The following is a 27,154-nucleotide window of genomic DNA, read 5'->3' on the forward strand; positions in this document are numbered from 1 at the left end:
TCCTGGTGGCCAACTCCAGTACTGCAGTTTCTGAACAGAGAAAAAAAACTTTTGAGTCGCTCAAAGTTTTGGTGCCTTTCATTACTAGATTTTAATATTTGAGAACTAGGACTGCACCTTCTTTGTTCTTTGTACCTTATTTCACCACTTAATATGACTTATGGAGTCACATACCTCTTGCTTTCAAAGCAAGGCAAGAAGAGGAGAATTTTCTGTGCCCTATCTGGTTTCGGAGTATCTCCAAAGGACCGAGGCCTCAAGGACAGTTTAATTTTAAACAAGCAGCAGCTTCCTCTAAATAGAAAGCACCTATGTGAAAGGAATTTAAAACTTAGAGAATTACTAACGAAGTACACTTACAGATAAATCTATACATAAATAAACATTAGTTTTTTAGGATAAGGTGGAGTACCCTTATTACAACCTTTCATTAACTTAACAATTTCAATAACAGTATAGATTATGAATAAGTTGCACCAGTAGTATGACTTCATGGCACCCCAGGAGAATGTGGATGTTGGTGCACTGTCAATCAAGTAGCATATATTAGTTAGGCACTGAAGGTGAGAGCAGAAGTTCAGTATATGTAGAAATACAGTTAATGGAGGATGGTCAGGCTGGTTATCTTCCAATGATGGTCTTTTTTGTAGATATTCTGTACTTAATTTTATTTTTTATTTCAGATTGTAAGTATTTTGATGTTCTGAAAAATTTTTTTTTAGATAAAAACTTAATAGAAAATATGTATCCTGAAATTAAAGATTTAGAAAGCAAATAATTTGCTTGTTTTACTTGCAGGTCATGGTTATAACAAAACCTACACAGCCCCAAAAAGCAAGCCAAGCAAATACAAGTCCAGCAGTCAGTGAACAGAAAGAAATGAAAAGCGAGATTGTGGACAAACCACCTGTTCCTAACTTACCTAACTTACCCTCTCATATGCCTTCTGTACCTCCGAGATCACCATCTCTAGAAAGCCCAACAAAAAGTTCATCTGCCTCTGAGATAGCTTCTCCTGCTCCAACTATGAGTTCAATATTTGGTGCTCCTGCTCCTATGCCTTCTGAGTGTCCATCTCAAACTACTGAAGGACCGTTCACTTCGCCTTTTGGTGCTCCTCCTCCTGCCCCAGAAATTGGTTCATTTGAAAGCCAGCCAACAACTGAATCCACTGTCAAGCAGTCTTCCAGTTCACCATTTGGTGCTCCTCCACCCCAGCCATCTAATTCACCATTTGGTGCTCCTCCACCCCAACCCTCAAGTTCACCATTTGGTGCTCCTCCACCCCAGCCATCTAATTCTCCATTTGGTGGTGCTCCACCCCAACCCTCCAGTTCACCATTTGGTGCTCCCCCATCATCTGAAGACACCTCATCACCAGCACCCACCAAACCTGCACCTGGTCCTCCTAGTGGAGCAGCTCCTTCATTGCCTTCAGATTTGTCAGAACCACCATCAGGTCCTCCACCACCTCTGCCTACAAATGAGAGCGCAGGCCCACCCGTGGGGCCACCCCCAACACTACCAGCGCGAAGTTTACCCCCAGTACCAAACAGGGCTGGTGCTGGTCCAAGACCTCCCTTGCCATCCAGAAATCTTCCCCCTGTTCCTGCTCGCAATCTCCCACCTGTACCACCAAGAAAGTAAGTGATTAAAGTCTTTTGAACTAGTCAAGTACAGTTGTTTAGAAACTAATTATGAAAATAGAAAATTTATTTTGTATATGATTCTAGTGTATTGTTATGTAATTTGAAAGTATAGTTTGTATGCATTGCAAAAGTATTGTGTATATTGTTTTTTTAAGTTTAATTTTACAGTAATTATTTATGATTTAATTTATATGCTGTAATTGTTACGCTAAGTGGGATTAAGTGATAAGTATTCTTTAATGACCATTTATCAATTTAGGATTAGTGTACAACGAGTGAAGTAGCAAATATTATGCTGTAGGTACTGTTTGTTAATTGACATGTTAGGTATTCTGTGTAATATATGAAATCAGGGATGCAATACTTATCACAGTATTTGTATTCCATATGAAATGTATATTTACGTGATTTGTTGTCTTGTCTATAATAGAAGTTACATAATCCTTGAAAAACACATTTTGAAACATGCCAAAGGCATTCACAGACTTATCAATCACATCTGAAGTCAAATAGGAAGTGTAGATAGTGTTAACAGAAATTTGTGTATTGTCAGCACAAAATAATATCAAAATTATGGAAATCTACAATAAGCATTGCAAAATGCCAGTAAGTAAAACATTTTCAGTGAGAGATGCCTGTAACTGTAGTTGTGTGCAAGGTAATAAGAGAAGGGCACTTTATAGTACACTGTCAATTTCTGTATGTGAAGGCCCTTTTATTTAGGCATGGAAAATGTTGACAAGGAAAGCTTTTTCTCATATTTTCTTCCTTTATCTAATATTTTGATGTCTGCAACTGTATTTCATAGTATTTCATTGCTATGAATCGTATAGTAGGCTGTTTCTCACAGATGAATAGATAAATATGCAAGGTAATTTGATTTGCCTACATTTTTATTTATCCAATGGTCGATACTGCAGGTATGTTACTAGGATTTTTCATTATGTCGAGATAATTAAGATTCCTTTTTCTTGGTAAGTTATTTATTATGAAAAGTGTAGACTGTGATAGCCTACAGTCCTGTGCAATACTTTTTTTGTTTTTCAAAATATTTTAAATGTCTGCTCTATTGACCGTGATCCTTAGGCTGGTTTAATGAAAATGTATATTGTATTATGTTTATTTTTTACTATGTGATTTTGATACTTAGAACTCTGATCTCAAAGATCCAAGTTTGGGACCCTGAAGGATTTTCATCTTTTAAAAAGAACAGAAGATAAAAAAAGGTAAAAGACAATTTATTTGCATAGCCAACAATAAAAATCTTGAGTATATTGTTAGGGCAACCATATAAACATTAAACTATGGACTCTAGTTAGCATCTTGGCCCTCTCATAACGGCGAGGTCATTTTTCATTTATGACAATAATTGATGCTAATGCTTGTAACCCATTGACAGATATATGTAGTCATTTTTGTTAAAAACAAACTTGTTCAATTCATGCTCAGTTATTTTTCAAATTAAGAGAATTCCCATATGGAATAAACCAAAATGGCCATTTATGTGATGTATGTATTTTTTTGCATACATATGTATATAGATATGTATATAGATATGTTTAAGATTAGATAGAAACAAACCTTTTGGGTATTTTGGTTAAACTGATTTTCAGCAACCAAAGTTAAGAGTAAAGGGAGATATAATACATTAATAAAAGTAACAAGTAAAGATAAACAAACAAACGAGTTGAGATTCAGTCGGAGGAAGCTTGAGAGCAGATGCAGTGGAAGGACCTGTACTGAGAATTCTAACTATGGAGCCTTGACAGAACAAGGATACTCTATGAAACAGTTTGCTCCAATCTCAGAGGACAGTCACTGGGGACAAGAGCAGAGGTTTCCTTGGCAGTGGTGCCAGACATCTATTATTACATGATTTCCATAGTTGAATTCTGCCTTCTTAGGTTATATTTATGTCTTTGGGATAGAAATTTACTGTTTTATCCATGAGTAAATAGCAATGCTCTCAGTATCAGAGATGAAGGTTCCTAAGGTATTTTACGTACTGTAGTCGATGTCAGGTAACGCACTTAGGTTGAGGGTGTTTTAAACATATTTCAAGGTTAATTTTTATTCACTTTGCGGTCCATCACTTTCAGAACTGCTGACCTGGATATCCAAACATGACATTCATTACTAGAGGTTTGTTTGCCTCCTTGGTTTACCAATGAATTGCTGTCATTGATGAGTTTATATGATCTATTTTCTATTAATAAACTTCCAGTGACTTACTTGACACATAAGAAGATTGGCTATATTCACTAGGAGAAGAAAGAAACTCATGCTTTCTGAGATGCTAGTATTCTGTACGTATAGAACTCCTAACTTTAGTTCAGGTGAACTACCTTAAGTTTGTTTATTATGATAAAATTTTTATCTAAAATAGAATTTTTTCCCAACTTACTTGAAATTGCAGTCAGTCAGGGTTACTTGTTGTTGGCACACAATTTTGTTCCAGGAAAGTTGATAAACTTTGATGAAATTCTTTCATGAAAATCCTTTATCATCACAAAATCCAGTAAATCCAGTACAAAATAACTACGTACATAATTATTTTGCTGTATATTTTAGCATTTTGGAATTTATTTCTAATTTATATAAGAATTATGCTTAAGAGTTATTTGTTTGTTGAATAAATGGAAAAAAAAGTATAGGTGAATTTTTTTAGTGAAGCTATAACTTTTTGAAAGGAGAAAGCTTTTTTGTATTTGCTTCTCAGCCTATGATGTATTTGAACAGATACGAAGGAGTCATAATGTAAGGGTTGCTTTTGTTTAAGTCTTATGTGTTGCATTTAGTTCATGCATTTGTATTAAGCTAAAGGTTGGTTATGCCTTCCAATTTAATGAGTGTATTTTTACATGGTATTATGTAGATATACAGTATTTCCTTGGAGTTAACACACTCTCTTGTTCAGTTTCTGTTTGATTTTCTATTTAGTTATGAATTCAGTTCAGTGTCTTGTTAAACTGTTGAGTATTAGTATATATAATCATGAAATGTTCAGAGAAAATTGTATGTCTACATAAAATTGGTATGATTTTTGCATTGTTTGACCATGTATTAACCAGTGACGGGCAAATTAATGCCGATGCTAATCCACCTGAATGGAATTTGATGAAAACAAGGGGTATAGAAAAAACACTGGAGCCTGTACCTTGAAGGAAGTGTCAAGTCCATCCTTTATATGAATATCTCAAGTATCCTTTTAAAGTAGCCCTTTGAGAGGGGTTAATTTCAGTTCTGTGGCCTTGTTGAAACTACTTATTGCCGTTTTTAAATTACTTTTAAAAATTTTAATTACAAAATTAAAAGCACAGAAATAATATTTATCAGGGTGGAATATTTTTTCTGTTCATGAAATTTTTGTGTTAACCATAGAAGTCAAAAGTCATATTTAGGTTTTGGATGCAATACTACAATCCTTGCATCATTGCAGTCAATTTCTTTCCTTCACATAAGTGATATTTGCTTGCATGGGGGATGTCCTTATACAATTGAAAGATGCAATGTAAATACTGGTGTGTGAAGTGTGAATCATACCAATTTTGACACAGTTTCTCATCAGAATTTCAGTAAGCTTCAGCAGGGAAATATGTGGCAGAATTTTTAAAATTTCTTTTTCACACCAAGGGCCATTTCACTTGTTAATTATGTTTTCCATCTCACTTTTACTGCAACTAATGTGGCTGAGTCTTAAAAATGAGTTCTGTCTTGAAGGAGACTTCATTGTTCGTTGGGTATTTTCTTGTAGGATATTTTAGTCGCCTGTCCAAAGTTCTAATATTTCTGCCTACCCGAGGTACTTTTGTCTTAATGCAGGATTTATTTGTGTAATGAAAACTCTAAACGACTGCGAGTATATTTATTTAAAGAGAACACCCTGTGCCAGTGTAGTTTATATTTTGTCATTTAGTTTTTAATTTTTATGTAAAGGGTATTAAGTTATAATGAGTTAGTCTGCAATTTATATATTGTACATTAAAGTAATGATTATTTCATTATAAGTTAACTTGAATGAAAGGCATGATACCATGTTTCTTGTTAATTCGCTGGTAAAAGGTCATTCTTGCTGGAAAGTGAAAAATCCTTCAGAAGTTCATCAGTGCTTGTAATGTTTTCTTATAACTGGAGTTTGTTGTTACCCCAAGAACTGACACATAGAAATGATTTTCCATTTGTTAAGTTGTATAAATAATTTACCTAATGCTCATGCAATTCAGTTATTTTTTATCATGTATATTTGAATAAAAGTGGATAATGAGAGGTATTACATTAATACTTAAATTTGGATATTGATGCAGTCTTGGGTTTCACTTTGAATGTATAAGTTTTTTATGTCAATTGTTATGTTGAGGTACCCAAACTGTTTACCAAAAGTAAATGCAATTTCTGTCATTCAGTGTTCAGTAAACATGTTGGTGGTAAATACATGGATTGCAAGAGTGAAATTTGTACAATAATTGCTAAAATACAGCAAGTTATATTTTGTATTTAAAGTGTATTTTATAGTATATTTTGGTCTACAAGATTGCAAGGGCGGTGACAAATTTACTGTAATTAAAAATGGAATTTTTGTGTCAATCATGAAAATGATTGGGGAATTTCAATATTGTCGTTCTCTGCTGTGATAGAAGTAAAAGATTTGCAATTAAAGGACATGTAACACCATTATCAGTTACCAGTTGAAAGAAAAATGCACTGTACGTACTTGGTTTGTGCTCTGTATTGATATTGATAGACTTGTGCTTCCTGATTGTAATTTCATTGTATATATCATATCCTTATCCAGGAGCATGAGAACCTTGTTGAAAATTGTTGTGTGTGGAAGATTTCATGTTATGGACAAGCCCTGTGTACATAAGGTGACACTTGCTTTTATCATATCTTTAGTAATAGTCCTTAAAGTTGCCTTTGAAATGACCATGGCATAGCCAATACTTAAAATACTTCATATTTGTCAGTTATGTGTTTGGGAGGAGAGAACATTGACATGCTTTTTGTAATTGATGCTTCTTACAAGTTTATTTAGTTTTTTTATTTGAATATTGGGTTGCATGATGTTTTTGGATAGTACTTTAGTTATCTGGACTTTGGACTAATGCTGTTGTTTTTTCTACCAAAATTTTTTTATAATAATAATGTTAAGTGCTTGAAAAAGAAACCCACAAAATCACTGAGTAACGTGTTTACGTACTTCTAAGTACGTATTTACATTTAATTTTACTCCACACTCAAGTACTTTCAGGCCCTATCTGCAGCCCATTTTCTAGAGATGTTTGGGTTGTCAGCCTGGGTCAAGGCCCAGCAGTCTTTCAGAAGACTGCTGGGCCTTGACCCAGGCTGACAACCTACACATCTCTTGAAAATGGGCCACAAATAGGGCCTGAAAGTACTCGAGTGTGGAGTAAAATTAAATGTAAATGCTTAGAAGTGAGCACGTTACACAGTGATTTCGTGGGTTTGTTTTTCAATCTTCAGAAGAAAACTGGAATTAGTTTTTGTTTGTTAAGTGCATTATTTGTGGATAAAATTTATCTGGGAAAGTAGACTGTAGAGATGAACTTGCCTTGAACAGATCATAAAATTTATCTGGGTAAGTAGACTATAGAGAACTTACCTTTAACAGATCATAAAGTTTAATCAAGATAGAGGTTGATAGAGGTTTGCAACTTGTAGTTAGCATTTTCTTCAGTTACCTTCATCTTCCACAGATGAGTTTTAACTAAACTACACAGGTTTTTATAAATTTTAATGTGAAAAGTGTGATAGGCAAGGACATTATCATGAAGTCAGGACAACACGGTATCCATATATTTTTTTAGTAATATTTTATATAGGATCCTGATGGTCTTCTGAACGTTTCTGAATCATTTCAATAGTGCTTTTCAGCCAACAGAGACTTCATATAGTTGGATGTTGTTATACGGGCGAGGTCATAAAGTAATATGAAACTTAGTAGGATTGCATAATCTGTAATGGACACGCTTCACTAAATCATTTAAACGTTGACTGGGTAATGAGCATTTTAAATGGGACACTGTAATTGACCATAGTCATATTTAAAAAATTTTGATATAGTTCATGGTGCTCTCTGGCTTAGGAGTATCCAGTATTTAGCTGTCGAGTTAACAGTTGGTATGACCAGTATTTAGCTGTCGAGTTAACAGTTGGTATGAAAATTGTTCATTGAAGTGCCTGATCCCTTTCATGATGGTAATCAAATTGAAAAAAGGTTACATTACTGATGTTACCACTTCTATACAAAAATGGGTACAGAGCCTAGTGACTATGTTGAAATATTATTTTAACCATTATCCATCAAATATACTGACTGAAAATGATCAGATATGTAGTATCAGTGAAAAACATTGTTCATGACCCAGGTAAGTTTGGGTATGTCTGTATCATTCAAAGGGGATACATATTTAGTTTTGGGGGGACTTGTGGTTCTGGTACTGTACATTATTTATATCCTTCAGTTTTATTAATCAATTATTTTGAATTAAAGGTAAATGCAGGTCTCTCCATGTACATTTGGTTACGTACTGTGATTGTTGTGAAAATGTAATTAAAGCAATTAGGTAATGTATAAAGAAATGTATAGAAGCTAGTACTTTTTTTTTCTACCCTATAGACATATATTGAAACCTTTAAATCCCCACAAGCTCTTGCATAAAAAAGCATTACACTTTCATGATGATGAGCTGATATGCCTTGAGCTTTGCTGGCAAACTTCATTTGTTATGAGTCACATAACAGGCCTACTACTATCTAACAGTATTTCCATCTGCAAGTCATATTAAAAGTGGGTCTGACCCAACAGTAAATAAGAGTTTCCTCTCTAATTGGGTCAATCTTATAAACAAGGAGATGTACATGTCTGTCAAAATTGTCAGGATGGTCTTTGGCTTATGTAACACTCATTCTCTTACTAAGTAACAGGACTGCCAAATCTAACATGAAAAAACAAAACATCCACCAAGTCACTCAATAAGTGCATTCCTTGAGGACAGAGTTTCAAAACACCCTGATCATCACAGCCATCACTGAGAAAAGGTATAACTGAAAAGCTTGATATCTTAAGGTTTCTTTGCTTTATCAAGTTTGTCTCCTAAAGTTCTAGAGGTGAAAGAGCTTACCAACCAACTTCACCGGTCACCTCTGTAACAAGAAATAAAAGCAGTCCGCAGGTTTTGTCAGGTGATCCATTCTGACGCTGTACTGTAACCCAGAACTTCAAGAAAATGTATAAAGATGAGAATTATAATTATTATAAAGGATTAGTTTATCCAGACCTCTGAGCCTAACAACAGCTATTCTCAGGCTGGTTATAAAGATGAGAGCTTTCCCTTTAATCCTCTGGGTGTACTGTACTATATTTTCCTTGAATTCTGATATGTGCATCCAAAAACCTACAAATTTTGACTATATTGTAACTGTGTGTACTTTTACTGTTTCGTTGCGACGCAAGATGACGCCATAATCTCAGAACATTGGCTGTAACCTGGAACCAATTTTTTTTATGAATACGTCTGTATATTTGAAAAACTGTAAACTTGGAATGACATTACAAGAGGACTGCATGTACATAACAGGAAGGTCTATCGAGAGGAGGAATAACAGACAAACAAATAATGACTGAATACAGTGTTTTTGCTCTGACATCAATCAAAGAAAAAGCCCTTCCTAAACCAGATACACATAAATAAAACAAGCATTTACGAAAATCTTTTATTTACACAAAAAACACACAGATCTTCATAATGCACTTTGGCTATACAAAGAGCAAAAAAATAACCTGAAAGCATTTTAGCAGCTTTTGGATATGTCAGTCTCAATACAGTAATGTGATCATCTCCCAATTACAAGAAAAACTTCAGTGCCAAGGTGTGAGATACCTCCATCCCATGGAATTAAACACTAATACTGTATATTGCAAAGTGTAAATCTGACAGCATCTGTTTCGTCCGCATTTAAGCACTGATTATTTCAATGTTCTGTAGTCACAGCATTGCCATAAGCAGGGACTTGTTCTTTAAGATTGATCTAAAGCAAATATAGATTCTCAAAAATTTATTAATGGTGCAAATATTAGTATATCACTTGAAAAAATTATAAGAATTCTGGACATAATGCACAAAACAGATGCATAGCATTTCCAATTACAGTGTTTATTCGGTTCTTATTTATGCATTGTTAATAATTGCTTTTATAGTTCTGTAAAATTACAGATAGCATTTACAAATAGTACTCTTTAGTTCATCTTATTTTTCAGATCTTCAAAGTGTAAAATGTGATGAACAGGATTGGTCTGTTAGCCAAAGTACTATACAACACAAATTTGTATAAACATTTCTATAAAAGCTATGTATTGTCTTTAGATACCTGTTCACATACTAGTACTTAAAAATTGCCTCTGAAAGTTTATGATACGTACTACCAATATTAAACAACTAATAACCAATTCTTCCACTAAAAAAGATTGTAGTAAATTTACATATCCTTTTTGACACATCCCATATTTACAATTGCCAAAAAAATGATGGCAGAAAGCTTCACTCATTCCATACCTGTCAATGTCAACTTTTGTTGTATTTTCCACACTATCAGTTTGCTTTTTTTTTATATATTATCACTGCTTAGAATATTTAAACCAAACTGTGAAGTAAATCAACCCTAACCTCTTATGAGGCTGACCTGTACATATACGTATATTAGGAAACATACACTTATCTTATATGCTGTAATAGGCTGTCAAAACCATTAATGTACCTCTAAGACTAAGTTCTTGATAAAAGGTCCTCAAAGCTGTATGGTAATTTAACAGATGGTAGCCACTTTGAATGCAAGAAGGAATAATTTTACTCATCAATTTCCAAATCAAACACCACAGTACCAAGGAAATTAAGTCCTTTTAACTGAAGTGTGGCAACATTTATTTATCTTTGCTGTTACTTTTACCTTTATTATTTATCCAGTTTGTGTATTGTTACTTGGAAAGGATGACAACGTAGGAAGAAAACTTATAACAACAAACAAGTCTTCTTTACTCTACACGGTTTAAAAACCTGTAAACTCTGTTTACATAAAGTGAAATGCAGAGGTATAATTATCAAATGTATGCGGTCATATACCTTCTACGTAATCCCACATTTCTATTCAGTGTTATCAAATAGTACGTAACTATCTCTGAAAATATTAAACTTAATAACCTTACAACTATTAACCAGAAGTCTTTTTATAACTCTTGGTCTCAATTCTTCTCATCAGTAAAATATATGGAAAGAAAGTTACCAAATACTGGTTTCAAATCAACAGATGCTGTCAACTTTCTGATCAAACTTCATGTTAATTGTAAAATCAAGGTCTTATAGATAAGAAACAGAAGACGTGTGGATTACTGTGCATGCTATTATTATTTCTAATCACATAGTACTATTAAATTTACCATCTCTTGCTAAGATGATTAAGCACAGTTTGCAACCTTCTATTTTATTAACATTTCATACTCGTAATTCCTCTGATTAGGTACAGATTTAGGAATGTTCAACAAACACTTGCCAAGAGAAAATGTCCTGTTTTCTCTTGTTTTAGTGGATACACTATGACATGTTCTACATCTGACCTTCTACCTTCAGCCTAATTACTTTAATTGAAAACATGACAGGATTCTAGTTTATATATTTTTTCTCAGGCTATATGCATGACCTATGTTTGCAATTTCCAAGTCATTAGATAAGGTTTCTAAAATTGTTATGCACCATAACACTGTTATGTGTCATATAGCTAAAAATTGATATACCGTATACCTGCAAATGTTCCTCTCCATGCAAACAGTTAGAAAGGAAAGCCTGGTAGGAATGCCTAATCTAAATTTAAAAGCAAAAAACTGACAACACTAATGTTTTGTCTAACTTAATTATCTTTGGAAAAACTCCAGTGTCATATTTACATCCACACAGTATAGTAGTAAAAAATACATATGACAACTCTTCAACTACTCATAAAATATGCCTGAATCATTGACTCCCTAATTCTTAGCAACCCCAGTTCTACAGGCAATCCTATAATACCTACAAAAAGGCCCATTCCTCCTGAATGATATAACTGAAATTAGATCACATTTTAATTAAGTCTACTCATCCCTTAAACTTTACAGAGATATCTATTAGCTTTGTGCAATTATTTCAGGCCACTTTAATATTCATCCATTCAGTTTAACTTCAATCTTTATCAGAGAATTTTTACAGAAAGGAAAGTACCTTTTTCTCAATAAGATTATGCAGTAGTAGTCTGTCAGTTCAATTAAGTTTCACCAACCACTTTATACAATATTTGTCATGAATTATTTTTAAACTTCTAGAATCAGATGGTCTATGAGGTTAATGTCAATGGTGTTGTGTAAGAATTCCACCGATATCTTACAAGTTATTTTTCATCCTAAAATGCTCTGCAGCTCTAAACAATCTTGACAATCTTTTTCTCCATGAAAACAAGCATCTAATTTTCAACATTTTACTGGCTTGATATTGCCTGGTTGGGACATATCTTTGAAAGACAAGTCACAGGAACAATACTCAACCAGCACAAGATACAAGTGTATTTATGTTTGTGTGTAGAAAGCACCCTGATGTAGTCATTTTGTACACTAGTTGTGTCAGGCAGAGCTCTCTTCACAGTAGTGAAAGAATACTTGCACATCAACTTCAAGATTAAAAACTACAATTTAAAAAATATAAATATATATATATACCTATATACTGTATAATGTATATACTGCATCTATAATATCAAATAAATACATTATTTTTTTTCTCTATTAGGTAAGGGCTCACAACCATCACGTGCAGACACTGTGAACGTACAGTAACCACCATATACTTCATGGGTTTTGTACGTGAAAATGGTACCTTTTCCATTATTTCTTCTTACCCCTTTCTAAAGGAACAATTGTCAAGATACAACAGTATCACAAACATATTGATAAATAATTGATCTATTAAATGTAATCAGTTTACCAAATGCATATAGCAAAAGTTATCAAAAAAAGGTATTCCAAGGAAGCATACAAGTAAACCTGCTTTCAGCAGTACGTATACTAGAAATGGCTAATCTAGCTTGAACTTCTAGTCATTTTTGAGTGATAGGACAATTACATAAAAGTTATGTACAAATTATTTCTACAGGGTCAACTGTGAAAATAACAATTCTTGAGGTGCACCAAGAGTTTGGTAGAGGATCTGCAATCAGACATTTCATGAACTGCTAAAATGATTTTCGAGAACTTACATGTCCTGACATTAAGGGTGTAAACACAATAGGTTTGACCGATTTAAAAAATAACCTGGCATCACAACTGGAAAGGTCAATGGTGCTGTAGGTAATAGGGCAACCTACTGCATGAAACTATCCAAGTAAAAACATAAAATACCTTCCTCCAATGACTTGAAATCAAGAATATTTTAGGTTTCATCACATACCCATTAGTTTTACACAGACTATTTGCTCATCTGCACAAATTTTTAGACACTAAAGTTGAGATTAAAGAAAAAAATCTTCCACTCTTTGTAGGTTTGCACTTGCACATACAATTCTCCAGATCAACCAGTAAGTAACCATCTCTTCTTGTGTATGTGTTGGCTCTTTAACATTTCCCAATAATCTCCAGACTTCTAATTGCCACATTCACTCAACTCAGTGCTAAGATTTTCAAAAAGATAAGATTTGTGGTGAAATTCTAGATATGATAATTTGTGTTTTTAAACAGCTTTTTCTCTATCAAACTGACCTCTCCAATAGTTCAGCTCTTAAGTTGCTATTCAGGTTGATGAGTTTGTTATAGAGAAAATATAATTTTAAAATAAAAAATTAATTTTTGATGCAAATCCATAATTTTTATCTTTATATCCAAGTTCTTGACCCTCTTTTATTTTATGCACTCAAAAACACAAAAATTAAGGAAACTACCTTCCTTTGGGTGGTGTGGTAAGCTGTAAGAGGATCCGCTAACCTACAAGGAATTGGAGATCCTTCCTTGTCTACAGCATTTGAAATGCCGAAGCATTTGTAGAGAAGCATGAATAAGTTACCTAAAACTAATGGGTTTTTACTAAGAAAATGTTTCTTTTAAATAAAAGGTATCAAAAATGTTCACAAAGATGACTGAACCAGGCAATTTCTGATATTCTTATTAGATAACATTCTTGCTGCTTTCAAAAACTGACTAGGCAAGCAACAATTCATAATGAAATAATCGGCCAGTGATGAGGAAATTGAGGGTGAAGTTTTTTGATCCGCTAACTAAACATGATCATTCTTATAATACAGTATGTTTTGTTCCCAAGAAGAAAATTTGGAACATATTTTGAATATGCTTCAAAGATTATTTCGAATCACATCTTATGTTAAATAAATTACATATTTACATATAAAAATGTTAAAAGATGAATGTCAAAAATTCCAGTTTAAAAAATTGTTTAAAAATGCTAAGAGAAAAATAATGACTAACAAACAAAACCAGAGACTTCACAAGAAGACTACAAATAAGAAACTTCATTCCCTCTCAAGAATTTCGAAGTGCTAAGAAACTGTCACCTCTCACTGGGTCATGCCACAGATCATACAAGCTGATCACAACTATATCTTGGAATACCTTAGTTACAATTATGGATGCATCATGCATTTATTGGTCATAAAGAGATTGGGTATACCTAAATAAATAATTACCATAAAGAATTCTCATATCCAGAAAATTCTGCCTATGCTACAACCTATCTGCACAAAAATGAAAATCTTAAAATGCTAATATCACTAGAAAAAGGCAAGAGATAACACATTACCTACATTTTACATAAATAATGTCAAGATTAAATCTTATTAAAATCTTCAGTAGCTAATGGTTAACTTTGTTTCTTTAAATGTCTGTCATTATTTAATTTTGAGGAAATTGTAACGAAAACCAAATGTTAAAAAGAAAATAAATAAGTATCAATATTGTACTAACATGAACCTCCTCTAAACCTCTGAGCTACCTAACAAAAACAAAAATAAAAAAATATTCAAGCACTGAATGATACATGAACCTAAATTCTACTCAGCCCAGGTTTAAGCCTTACACTGTTGGTTTTACCTATTGCCAGGCCATCACAACTGAGGAAACCAATTTGGAGACAATTTCTGGATATTGCCATGAGTAATTAGCTGGGTGAAACTTCAATCAACTGAGATGACTTCCCCATTTCTGATATTTTTTCAAAATCAATGACAAAGGAAAGAAGAGGGATGCTTAAAAACAAAAGAAAATCATGATAAACACTACAAGAGATAGATAAAAAATGACTGCCAGCTATGTCCATACTGCCCTTGATGAATTAATGATCCTTCAACTTTTTGTGTGCTCAAACTGCCGTTGTATTTATGATTCAACAGTGCATATTGATAAATTGAAGCAGCAACAAACCAACTTGTAGTCTGGAAGAGTGCTCCCTTGAAGATGAAAAGCTCATGAAAGCTTTCAATCTTCAGCATAATGGGATTTAATTCTGGTAATTGCAAAATGGATAGCATAATGAATGCATCACACTTCATTAGCTAGATCCTGGTCTCTGCAATAATTCAGCGTAAGATTCATGAAGACTGGCATACCACATATAATACATACATGAAGACAAAATCCACACTCAATAACTATATTAGAATTTCTAATATTATGAAAACAAACTGACAAGGAAATAAATCAGCTGGCTGTTGCTGCTAATAGCCTGACTTTTACAGTCAATGTATAGCTACTGACAATCTAACATTTTTTTCTACATCATTACTGACAATCTAATATACTTACCAACATCACTGCTCATGCAAGACACTCATCTATCCTTACGTGTTGTATACTTTTTTATGTTTAATCCCTTTGAGAGCTAGAAAGAACTAGTGCCTGGCACTAACTATGATTCTCCATTTCATGTGGTTCCTCTGTAAAGGCATAACCTCTGATCACCCTTTTCTACTAAACCTACTGATGGTGTGTCCTCAGTCGCACCATTATAAACTAAAACAATTTGTGCACTTACTTCCTTAGATGGGTGCTGGATCTTGGTTCCTATCCTCCTTTGTGCCAAGTGCAATGAACTTTGCTTAATGCCTATGCTAGTCTCAACATTTCTCTCCTGCATCAATGACATAGTAGGAAGTCTGGAATCATGCACTGTCAACACAATTATGAATCAATCACACAGTAATAGCATAAGCAATAAATGGGTATACAATCAGCAAAGGAAAATTAAAATAATGTGGCAACAGCACTAGCACTGAATATAACAAAAATGAAAGTGAATAAGAGAAATTTAAAACCAGTAAAGTAATGTACTAACGGCCAAAGGCAATCTGAAAAAGTAGTGCAGATGAAATTGGTTCAGATCTGCTTGTCACCACTAACTGCCTTTTCAGCATTCTTTCAAAAAACAGTCAAGTCAAGCAAAGCAGTTTAAAAATATAATCCAAATAAAATTCAAAAGCAAGCAATAATCACAACAGAAAAAAATAGCTGATTAGAAGAAATGTACATCAAATAAATATGCAATTTACACTGAAAAGCTTAACCAGACCAAGTCACTCATGAACAATATGTGATGGGCTCACCTGACAGAGTAGTAAGTACACATGAGCAATTAAACAACAATGAAAAATCACAATGAAGTTTTAAAACTTAAAATGGTCATAACTAAACTCCTTCTCATAAACCAGGTATTATGAGGTAATTTTGCTGTCTAGGGCACACCGAAGCCAATAATGTTGAAAAAAAAAAAAATTAATTCACTAACTAAACTTAGATGTTTCAAATTCACTAATTAAACCTAAACCTGTGAAAAAAATACATATAACCCTGCCTGTTTGTTGAATCTAAATGAATTAAATTTGCATGGAATAACCTATGAAACAGTGACAGACTTTTAATATTTAGTGTGCACATAGCATCTACAATCCAGCATGCAATTAATGTAATTTATTAACCTGAACAAAACAACTTGAGTGAACTGAAATGTTAGTGTTAAATGAGTCTTAACTAAGTGGAGTGCAGTGGCAAAAAAGGGAAGTACTACATAATTACAATATTGTTTTCAGTAGCAAAAGAAAAAGGAACATTGGAAATTATATGCACTTGGCACTTCAGAAATGGATGCAGTTCAAAATAAAAAGAATATTTTTATAGATAAAAAAGAAACCAGTCAGAATAATAGGAACACCACACACTATACCATAGCTTGTCACAGAACTACATTATGCAATAAATGAGGCTAATTTTGAGTGTAGAAATATTCTAGCTACACTATAAAGATGAAATTTATTCATGCAGTACAGTAAAAAACTGTAAAAATATCAGTGATTCATGCAATACAGTATAAAACTGTAAAGATCAAAGTGATTCATGCAATGCTTTATAAAACTAACCAATAAATTTTGTACAGTAGAACAAAGGGAGCAATGCAGAGTTCATAAACTCAGTTTGCAAATATAATCAGTTCAGTAGCTCAGCACATCATATCTTAACACTGCCTGTACAATAAAACTCTATCCATATTTTCTAATAAAAACTTTAGGCAGTTGTTTCTCTTTTCACTTCAGTAGCTATCTGCATGGCTGGATGAGTTCTTACCTGCATCTTATTCAATCTACATTTGCATGAATAACCATCTAATATATATCTAGTGCACGCATAAAATTGGCCAAGTACCACCATTCATCTTTTATATTTGATTGTAATTTCAAAAGTTACAATACAATGTTTAAAAATATTAATTAAAAACTAGATTCCACAAACAAATGTACATCTAAAATTTCATTCTATATAGTAAATATATTTAGGAAAGCTATATAGAGTTGTACAGTTTACCGTCTCACCTAAACATAATGATATATTACATACATTATGATTCATCATCTTCTGAAGAGTCTTTCGAAAGATACGTGTCAAGCCACTGTGTTACATCATCTAGATTGTGCTGGTGCCACTGAATATGGAGACGAATGGTTTCAAGAGCTTGAGCCAAGGCTCGCTCTCCAGGGCCAATATCAACACCTTCAAAAAATGATTCAACCTGTAATGAAAAGGGATCGTTAGTATACATTATACCAAAAAAGAGACCCCATAAATGTAATCTTATCACATTTCTTTTAAGGTAATTTACAATTGCTACTGCAAAAATAGCTCCACTGAATAGAACTGCTTGCTCATGGTATGGGCACAAGTTATACCACCTAACATACCTTCCCCTTCATCACCTGCTCAACCTTTCTTCACCAAAACCACAGCACTCTCTCATCTGATGATTCTGGAGTGTTTGGCCCTTGGTATTTTCTTCCCTATCATATATTTTGTTATAATAGACTGATCACACTACACCAAGTTGAAGGAGCAAGCTCAATACCCTAAAAAAAACTGGTCAAAGTAAGGCTGCCCTTCATCAGCCCACAGTCACAGTGCTCAAAGTGAATTAGATTATATCTAAAAGCATAACTTACATAACTTCAAACTTACTTCTTAATCCTTAATCAACCGATTTCATTAATATTTCAGACACAATAAGCCTAACCTTGTCCCAAAGATGGTATATGCTTGTTTTTATTTCTGAAAGGATCAAATTTTCACAGATTTTTGGTGATGGTACAAAGTAAAATGAAAAACAAACTGATTAATCTTTCCTTGGAGGACAGCAGCATTTATCACGATAACAAGATAATAACATATTTGTTTGAAGATTGAGACAAGGGCTTTGTACCATATCAATTTCTTTCAAGTAGAGTAATTATTACTGAGAGGGTAGGCATTTGAATTCTGTTGGTGTTTTACAAGAGGCACAAAATGAAAGGGTCGCAGAATAAACCTTTTGAGCTTAAAGTGATGCACATAGCATCCTTTATTCCTGATATAAACACTGTAACTATTTCCTTATAAATTAAGATTTTCCCCTTAAACATTGTTAGCCCTTAACTTTTATTGAAAAGTGGCTTTGGCTTTACCTTCCAGTTCAGGAAAGAGTACATATAGGTAAACCCAAATCCAAAGTGATGCTCCACTTTTATAAATACAACAGAAATAAAATTATATAACTAATATAAAAGTAAATCTAGACCTTTTATTAAACTAAAATACTATTGATAGTATACTTATTTTATGACACTAAAAATAGAAAAGTAATTTGGTTAAGATTTAATCATCACATAGAAAATATATTGGATGTAAGAAAAATGATGGTAAAAGAACAAACCTCTCCTAAGTCAAACGAGGATGTGAAGGGAGATGTAACTGATTTGATAATGGCACCAATAGTGAAGGACCCATGGCCAAACAACTGAGATATCTGTGGCCAATGTTGGCGAACCATTCTCCATGCAGACACCCTTCCACCTGGATTTTTACTGACCTCCTTCAAAACTATCATTACATCTTGTGGTCTAATTTTTGAACTATCCAAGGTGTATTCTAGGTACCTGGAGAGCAACAATCACAAGAATTAACAGCAGACTATGTATTTTAAAGGACTAGTTCCTTTTATTCTAAATTTTTAAAAGAAAAAACATGTTTCAATTACACAATTCACTTATTTGTGATAAAACTCTCCTAAGACATCTAATGTAGTTAGCCTTGCTTGCTGACTTTACCTTAGGCCAGGCAGTTCAAAAACAACAACAACAACAGATGCATGAAATATGCATGAAATATAAATTTCAAGTTAAACAAAAAACCATGTAACTAAATCCTCACACTTACTGTTGCATAAGCCACGGATCTCTTGTTTGAGCCATTGCTTGTAACATTAACCGTTTTTCACTGGGGATACTTGATGAATTATATACATGCCAACAATGCCTCCAGTCTTCTTCTGTACCATACCTGCAAAATGATACCAGAGTATGCTCATGATTGACTAAACTTGCTTACTACTCTACCATAACCACAATATATACGGTAGAGCACTCAATATATAGCATCCCTTTAAAAAAAGTCCTGCTCATAAAAATATGAATCTATCAAATATGGTCAGCAGTGAAGAGATTATTATGCTAATATTACATACTTTGATTAATAAAAGTAGTTAAACTAAACCACCAAGTCAAATTTCTAGAAAATTCTAGAACAAAAGTGCTGGTCCATCAATAGTAATTGATAAATGAGGAGAGAAAACTGAAACAGGACAGTCAAAGAAATAAGAGAGCAACTTGAGCAAGGTGGTAGGCAGACAAGCAGCAATGCAACTGCTGGACGAAGAATGAACGTAAAAGAACTGAGCACTGCTTACAGTGTGTTGAGTAAGGCGCACACTGTGGTGGTACAAATCTACAGGGATCATTAAGGAAACATGGCACTTACCTAACACCAGTCTTATAAACAACTGAACGTATGTTGGGTGGGACAGATTCATTCTTAGCACGCCAAGCTGAGAACTGTCTCTGTGCTTCTTGTATAGCGTTCACATTTCCGCAATCAACAGCTGCCATTAATACTTCAGATCGCAGTAATCTGAAATTGTAAACTCATTCATTTACTATAAAAGTTCTACCTAACTGCCATGGTGTCAATGTGAAAAAATTACATACATTGAATTAATTTCAAGTACCATAACACAAATCTCCAATTCATGTTATGCTACCATATACGTAAGTTAGATTATCTGAGAAATGGCCATCAATTGGCTTGGCTCCTGTGCCTCTCATAGTTTGAGAATCTCTCAGGTGGTCATTTATCATATTTTCAACCCATCAACCAAACAGGAAATTTTGGGGATGTAATGCAGTCCTGTAACTCTACTGGATTTATAACCTCTAAACGATATACATATTATTGGACTTCAGGAATAGCAGAAAAATGAAATTTTTTTAACCAATTTGTATTTTTCATAACTAACAAACCTGAGGTCTTAACATTAGGATAAATACTTAGCACCAGCTGGAAACAAACCGGTAAAGTTTAAAATAATTGTGTACGCAAGGGACTATTGGCATCTGTGCTTGGTCACGAGACATGTGGAGCCACCCACATACTCTGTTGATTATTCTTCTAACCCAGGTTAGTTGATAATGGGGTGGTTAGAGGTGGGCCTTTGTATGTTAAGACCTCAGGTTTGTTAGTTATGAAAAATACAAATTGGTTAAAAATTTGTCATTTGTTCATATACGAAACAAGCCTTCGGTCTTAACATTAGGATAGACTTACTTTTGGTGAGAGGTAAGTACTATTAACCAACTGGGAGTTTGCGACCTTTGATCAGTTTTCTGAATACGAGTATTCTACGAAACAAATGAACTGTATTTCAGAATCTAAGATATATAAGAATATCATAGAGTCAGACTTCTGGGTTTCTACACAATGTCATAGTTCATTGAGTCTCAGGAAGATAAGAACATCTGTTCTTCTAACAGACCAATTCATCCACTTATGTAGGTTTGTTATCCTTCCTCTCCCCCTTGCTAAAGAGAGGAATGACTTGCTATTGATGTGTATCTTACATTGATAATAACCCTAACAGTATGGCTACTTCACTCACCTGTATCTTGTCCGTTCCAGCTTATGATGGTACTCTCTTCTTATTGCCCGAAGAAAAGGAGAAAGAAATTTAAAAAGGAAAGAGGCCAGTTATCTCCTCCATTTCACATTCATACCATCATCTTAGGCAAGATACCAACTGACCCACCAGAAGTGCTGGATGAGTTACACAATTTGCTGAGCAGCCACCAAAGGACCCAAGGAAATACAGTGCTCAATTTGAGCTCATCCTTCTAAACTTCATAGCTTCTTGCCTTCCCCCGACATTAGAATCTTGCATTTCTTTCCTGACTCGACCTGTCTCAACAAAAAGTCTTTGTCAAACAACATGTCAAAGAAGTACAAGGTCCTAACAAAACCTTTCCATTAAATGTCCAATGAGCTGTGGGCAACATTCTTTATGTAGAACATGAAAAAAAAATGGTTCGATACAGTCACAAACCAATCGTCATTTTAACAGATATGTTCTTAATTGCCAGAAAGGCATATATTCCTCTGATGACCATCCCTTCTGTATGACTCAATTGGTGCAACTTGACAAGGAGTAGGCTTGACCGATCCCCTCAAAAAACAGAAGTATTACATGGGAATTCCTGACCACTTTTCCTCTGTTTGGCTTGTGTTCCCTTACGTCTACCACATTTATGTTCTAGGTGACGTAGTTCTTTCGACAACCACAGAGTACTTTGACAAGTCAAAGCCGGCCCTCCTGAAGGTCTCTTACACAAACTCACTCCGTAGTGAGCATAACTAAAAAACATATCTGTCATCATAACTTCTGCTGCATTCACTCATTATCCCGGATTCTGGGGCAAATTGGAAACTGTTGTTCCCAACTACTTTTGAATCTACGTCAAAAACCTGGCTATTGAGTACTCTCACTCTACCAAGGTCAGAGGAAGACAAAACTCCACGGTCAGTTTCCTGTAACGTGACTGATATATGGGCCCGGTGGTAACCCAGCGAGTCTACTCTGATACAGAGTATGTTTTCACTAATCAGATCAGAGTTTCTAATGTGCACCAGCCAGTTCAATGCTCCTGAGTCATCTAAAGATTACTCAGTGTGAAGTGATACTCACATACACAATCACCAGTCCAATGTGTATCACCATACAGGTATAATCACAGAGACACTTCCCTCTGTTCTGACAACTGCTCCACAAGATCACTGTCTACTGACAGAATGCCTTTAATGGACAGAAACCTCCCCTATAAAGGCAGTCATGGCCAAAGGGTCATTCTATATATGTGAGCCGAAGAACTTTGGAGTCATGTTACATCCGAGCTGATGCTCTACACCCGAAATCTTAAAACTGTTAGTTTGAAAAGGGATACTGGGCAAACTCCATACCTGAGATATTAATTCTACCTATCGGTGGTGCCTCTTCCCCACACGTACCTGGTAGAGAAGATTGTGCTAAGATAAACTTTATCAGTCACTCATCTTGGGTCCTCCTCAATTACTGGAACCCCTTCTTCCATTCATGGTGGAACAGGAAGAACGGAGGGTTTGCGTAACCTCCAGGTAGTTCCCAGTATCCCAAATGGAATCCTCAGATTGCTCGAAGGGCGAGACCCCTGAGACAGATCTTACGTAGTTCTTCAATTATACAAGTTCCTCGCTGGACAAGTGGTTTTTGCGCTCGGCTGCCAATCCGGTGGCCTGAAGTTCGATTCCCGTCTCATCCAACGTGGAATCAGAGGAATTTATTTCTGGTGATAGGAATTCATTTCTCGATATAGTGTGGTTCGGATCCCACAATAAGCTGTAGGTCCCGTTGCTAGGTGACCAATTGGTTCCTATCCACATAGAAATATCTAATCCTTCAGGCCAGCCCTAGGAGAGCTGTTAATCAGCTCAGTGGTCTGGTAAAACTAAGATATACTTAACTTTTTCAGTTATACAGACAATATCATAGGAAAACACAAGGGAATATCCTATAATAATATATTCTACTCAGACACATCCTAATTATCCTCCTGTCCAAGGAATTAACCTGTTAACGGACAGGGCCCATTCTCCATAAGGAATGTTACTTTCCAACCACGAAACACCCTATGCGGTGATCTGTTACAATATAGGGACATATGTTCAATATGTTACCTTCCAAAGAGAAATCCTATATTGCCAGAAACCACCATGGTGCTATTCTCGAGCAACCTAGCCCAGAATTGTATCCAACGTCACTTCACCCAACCTCACTCTTGAAGAATGGGAAATTCTCCACCTTCCCCTTCCAGATCTGATGAGGTTCTAATGACTTGTCTCAGCCAACTGAAGCTCGAACCTTCTATGCTAGGTTCACGAGTTCAATATAGAAACTAGGCCAGGATGGAAGAGACTCCTATGAAGATGCTAGGTTAATCTAGCCAACAACCACTTGGACTAGGCTAAGTAGGTATAGTCAATTAAGAACTGATTAACTTATTTTAAGTTGGCAAGACCAGGTTCACACTGGCTAGGTTAACTCTTCCACCAATTAGGCTAGGCTAACTCCTCCATCACTTAAGCTAGGCTAAGTCCATCAGAGAAGTACTCTAACTAGTCTAGGGTAGTATAGACTAGCTTATTCTAAAAGCTCAATGACTTAGGTTAGGGTGAAGTTGTCCAAGAAAGTTCAGACTATACATGCTAGGCTACAACCACAACCTGCTAGGCTAAGGTGGTAAAAGTGTTCCAAATGGGTAGCCTAGGCACTAGTCTATCCTCCACTATACTTAGAACCTTACTACTCAGACCAAGCTGAGATAGTAAAGGCATGTTCAAGTAGCAAGGCCATGTTAAGTCATTGTAACCCTTTGTTAGGCTAAGTTGACATGTATGCCGGAACCATCTCGCCCATGAGTTAGGCTAAGCTAACTAAGAACTGTACCACTCAGACTAAGCTAAGATATTAAATGCAGGTTCGAAAGCCAGACATGTGCCAGCTCAGACAGTCTAAGCTAAGAACTACTATTCTGATTAACTAAGATAGTAGTGGTAGATTCAGACTAGCTGGGATAGGATACGAATTTAACCACTTGTTAGGCTAAAAGGTATGACTCAATTAGCTGGGCTATAGCATCTTAGGTTACAAGTGCACTACTTAGGCTTGTCTACCTAAAGTGGTGAAAGAAAGAAGTTCCACCTCCTCCTTTCGACTTGAAGTTTTCTTCATGGCCTATACACCCGAAACTCACTCAATGAGTGGTCCTGAATCTTAGTTTATGTGATATCTATCGCCACCAATTCTACTCCCAACAAAATAAACACCACCTTGTGCGATCAGAGACTGAAACATGTTTCATGAGCTTTCATTAAGAAGAATGGTTCTACAGTACTTTACTGCAAAGGAACCAAGCTATCGATTAAGTTTAACTACTTGTCTAAGAGTCGAAGCGTTTGGTCAATATTCTTATAGGAACAAACCATATTATACCAAAAAGTATATAAAACAAGGGAATTATTCTTACCTGTAAAGGTTTGAAGTTTTCTGGAGTCAACCCAAAATCTGTTAATTCCAAACATGCAGGTTGTATTCGATTACTAAGAGGAATCCATAGCCTGATTGTGATGGGTGCCGTTGGTAGACAGCAGGCAAATGTGGCTGATGCACCTTCACTTCCCTTAACACGTAAATGAGAGGGTGACACAACTCAATAAGTACTGCTCGGACCTTGCGGCTGTCCAGTATTACATGCATTGTAAAACTACGCTGTTCTCGTGATTAAACCAGCAGTTGCCAATTGGTTTGTTTTACCTTCCAAACTTAGGATAAAACTTACACAAAACCATGGAAATAAGTGAATTTAGCGTATCTATTTGCAATCTATATACAAATATGAGAGCAATTTTATCATTATTGCATTACTATGACATCTAGATTTATGGAAATAGTTTTTAAAGACATCGGCGTATGTATCAAGTTCGTCTAAATTGGCAACACTGGCCCAAGCTCTTACGAATGATTCCTACGCCCGTCACTGTTTACACAGTTGCCTCCGTCATGATGCCTCCGGCCGTTGTATTCCCTACAACCATCATATTATTTACGATTGTCATATTCCTATGATCGTCATATTCCTCATGGTCTTCATAATCCTCATGGCCATCATAGCTCTCATGGTCGTCATGCTTCCAAAGCCCTTCATAGCTCTCATGGGCGTCATGGTTCTACGCCCGTCATAGCTCTATGGCCGACATGGTTATCACAACTTAGGCTATCACTGGACTGTTGACAACCTAAACAGCAACCATCTAGAGTTGACTGAGCTAAACTACTGCTTAAGCTTTCTTATTCAAAATTTAACTGAAGCACACAATGGCATTGCCACTTATCCTACGAGAAAATTCACATTTCTCCATAAGTGTGTGATCCCGAAATTAAAGTGTAATTATAATGATGCCACCGAAGACGAGAGGTTGGCAGCAGTAGGCTGTGACGTCATGACTACTGCCATTTTGATAGCGTTTTTGGCTATGATGCCATCACGCTTGATGTAAGTGTGAGGCTGTTGATGGTACCCTTGCAGCCAAGATCAAGAGACCCAAAGTGCTGTGGCATTTCTACTTTTACAAGGATGTGACAGTCCTGGGTTGAAGATGATGAAGAAATTATTCTTCTCCTCTTGGCACAAGGATCAGTCACGAAGTCCCTGATTCTAGCATACTCCAACTCTTCACAGCCACACTAGACTAAGCTTCCATCAGTCACTTGTTCGACAATTACAACTACTTCTTGTGCTTTCTTATAATAGGGATGTAACAGTCCTGGCTCGAAGATGGAGAAGAAACTTCTCCTCTTGGCTCGAGGATCAGCCATGTAGTCCCTATTCTTCCAGGATTGGCAGGAGAACGCAATGGCATCAAAGTCACCTAAGCTTGTTGACACCTAAGCGGAAGGAGGCAGAGGAAAGACTTGCGTCTTTTCCATTAAGTGTCTGTTATATCTCCTAACACTTGCCATTTCTCTCAAAAACAATGCGAGTTCAAAAATTCCCAAATCCGAAAGCGTAGTTGTAAAGTACTCTTGTACCTCGAAGAAGCAAAAATGGAAGCATGTCTCCGTGTAGGCCGCAGCTGTGAAGTGACGTCATGGCGGGCGCCATGTTTATGATGTCACTGATCATCTTGAATGCGAAGCCAGCACTCGACAAGAAGTGCAAAGCTGTTGATATTCTTGTAGGCATAGCAACCTGACTCAAAAGGCTGCAGTGTTGCACTATCTGCTTCTCTATAGATGTTGATGCATTCGACCGCCATTCAGTACATATCAGGATAGAAGGGACATCCATCTCGTGGGACCCTGGATGGCAGCGTGACGTCATATAGCAAACCAACTGTCCTTCTTGGGTTGGTACTCCTGATGGACCTAACGCCGATCGCACGCCTCCATCACCTCTGCCCACATATCTGGAACGAAAACAAGATGGTGATGCACACCTCTCCCCGCAGGGAAAGGAACACAATTAGTCATAATTACTTCCCAAAGCACATCCTGATACATCCAAGCTTTGGATTCACAGGCAAGCCATATGATATACGTGAAAATCCAAAGTGAAGAGTTTCTGCACCTACGACTTACTAAACAATGAGTACTCTGATGTTAAACGCGTCGAAGAAAATATCCGGGCGTTTATCTGCTTCTTGTGATAACCAGGAAGTCTTGAAGCATGTGAAGGCTTCATGTTCCCAATAGTGCCTGGGAATTCCAAACAACAGATTCAAAACAACAGGGAGGCAAACTAAACCAGCTTTAAAAGGACAGAAGCAAAGCACGTCCTCTCTTAAAGGCGGTAAGAAAATAACTAACAGGGTCACGAGTTAAAGAGGGGTATGTGAGTGGCTCCACATATCTCGTGACCAAGCACAGATGCCAATAGTCCCTTGCGTACACAAGTATTTTAAACTTTACCAGTTTCCAGCTGGCGCTAAGTATTTATCCTAATGTTAAGACCAAAGGTTTGTTTCGTATATGAAC

General features: G+C 35.6%; 2 protein-coding genes across 7 annotated transcripts in view; one reads left to right on the forward strand and one right to left on the reverse strand.

The window, feature by feature from the left end:
- The window catches only part of LOC135209598 (synaptojanin-1-like), a gene marked incomplete at its 5' end in the record, with an annotated part of 47,747 nt that extends 39,485 nt beyond the window's left edge, over positions 1-8,262 (forward strand). Inside the window, 1 exon segment of the mRNA XM_064242290.1 lies at positions 799-8,262. Coding sequence (XP_064098360.1) covers positions 799-1,647 — 849 coding nt within the window.
- A 1,107-nt stretch (positions 8,263-9,369) lies between these two features.
- The window catches only part of LOC135209597 (endoplasmic reticulum aminopeptidase 1-like), a 56,643-nt gene continuing 38,858 nt past the window's right edge, over positions 9,370-27,154 (reverse strand). For 5 of the 6 annotated variants that reach the window (XM_064242287.1, XM_064242286.1, XM_064242284.1 and 2 more), the window contains 4 exons: positions 20,020-20,169; positions 19,420-19,542; positions 18,917-19,139; positions 9,370-17,746 (listed from right to left, as the gene is read on the reverse strand). In XM_064242287.1, coding sequence (XP_064098357.1) covers positions 17,576-17,746; positions 18,917-19,139; positions 19,420-19,542; positions 20,020-20,169 — 667 coding nt within the window. In that variant the 3' untranslated portion in view covers positions 9,370-17,575. The remainder of the gene's footprint in view (positions 17,747-18,916; positions 19,140-19,419; positions 19,543-20,019; positions 20,170-27,154) is intronic. The other variant, XM_064242285.1, reaches the window with a different exon arrangement.

The sequence above is a fragment of the Macrobrachium nipponense genome, chromosome 38, assembly GCF_015104395.2.
Source record: "Macrobrachium nipponense isolate FS-2020 chromosome 38, ASM1510439v2, whole genome shotgun sequence".
Classification (NCBI taxonomy): Eukaryota; Metazoa; Arthropoda; class Malacostraca; order Decapoda; family Palaemonidae; genus Macrobrachium; species Macrobrachium nipponense.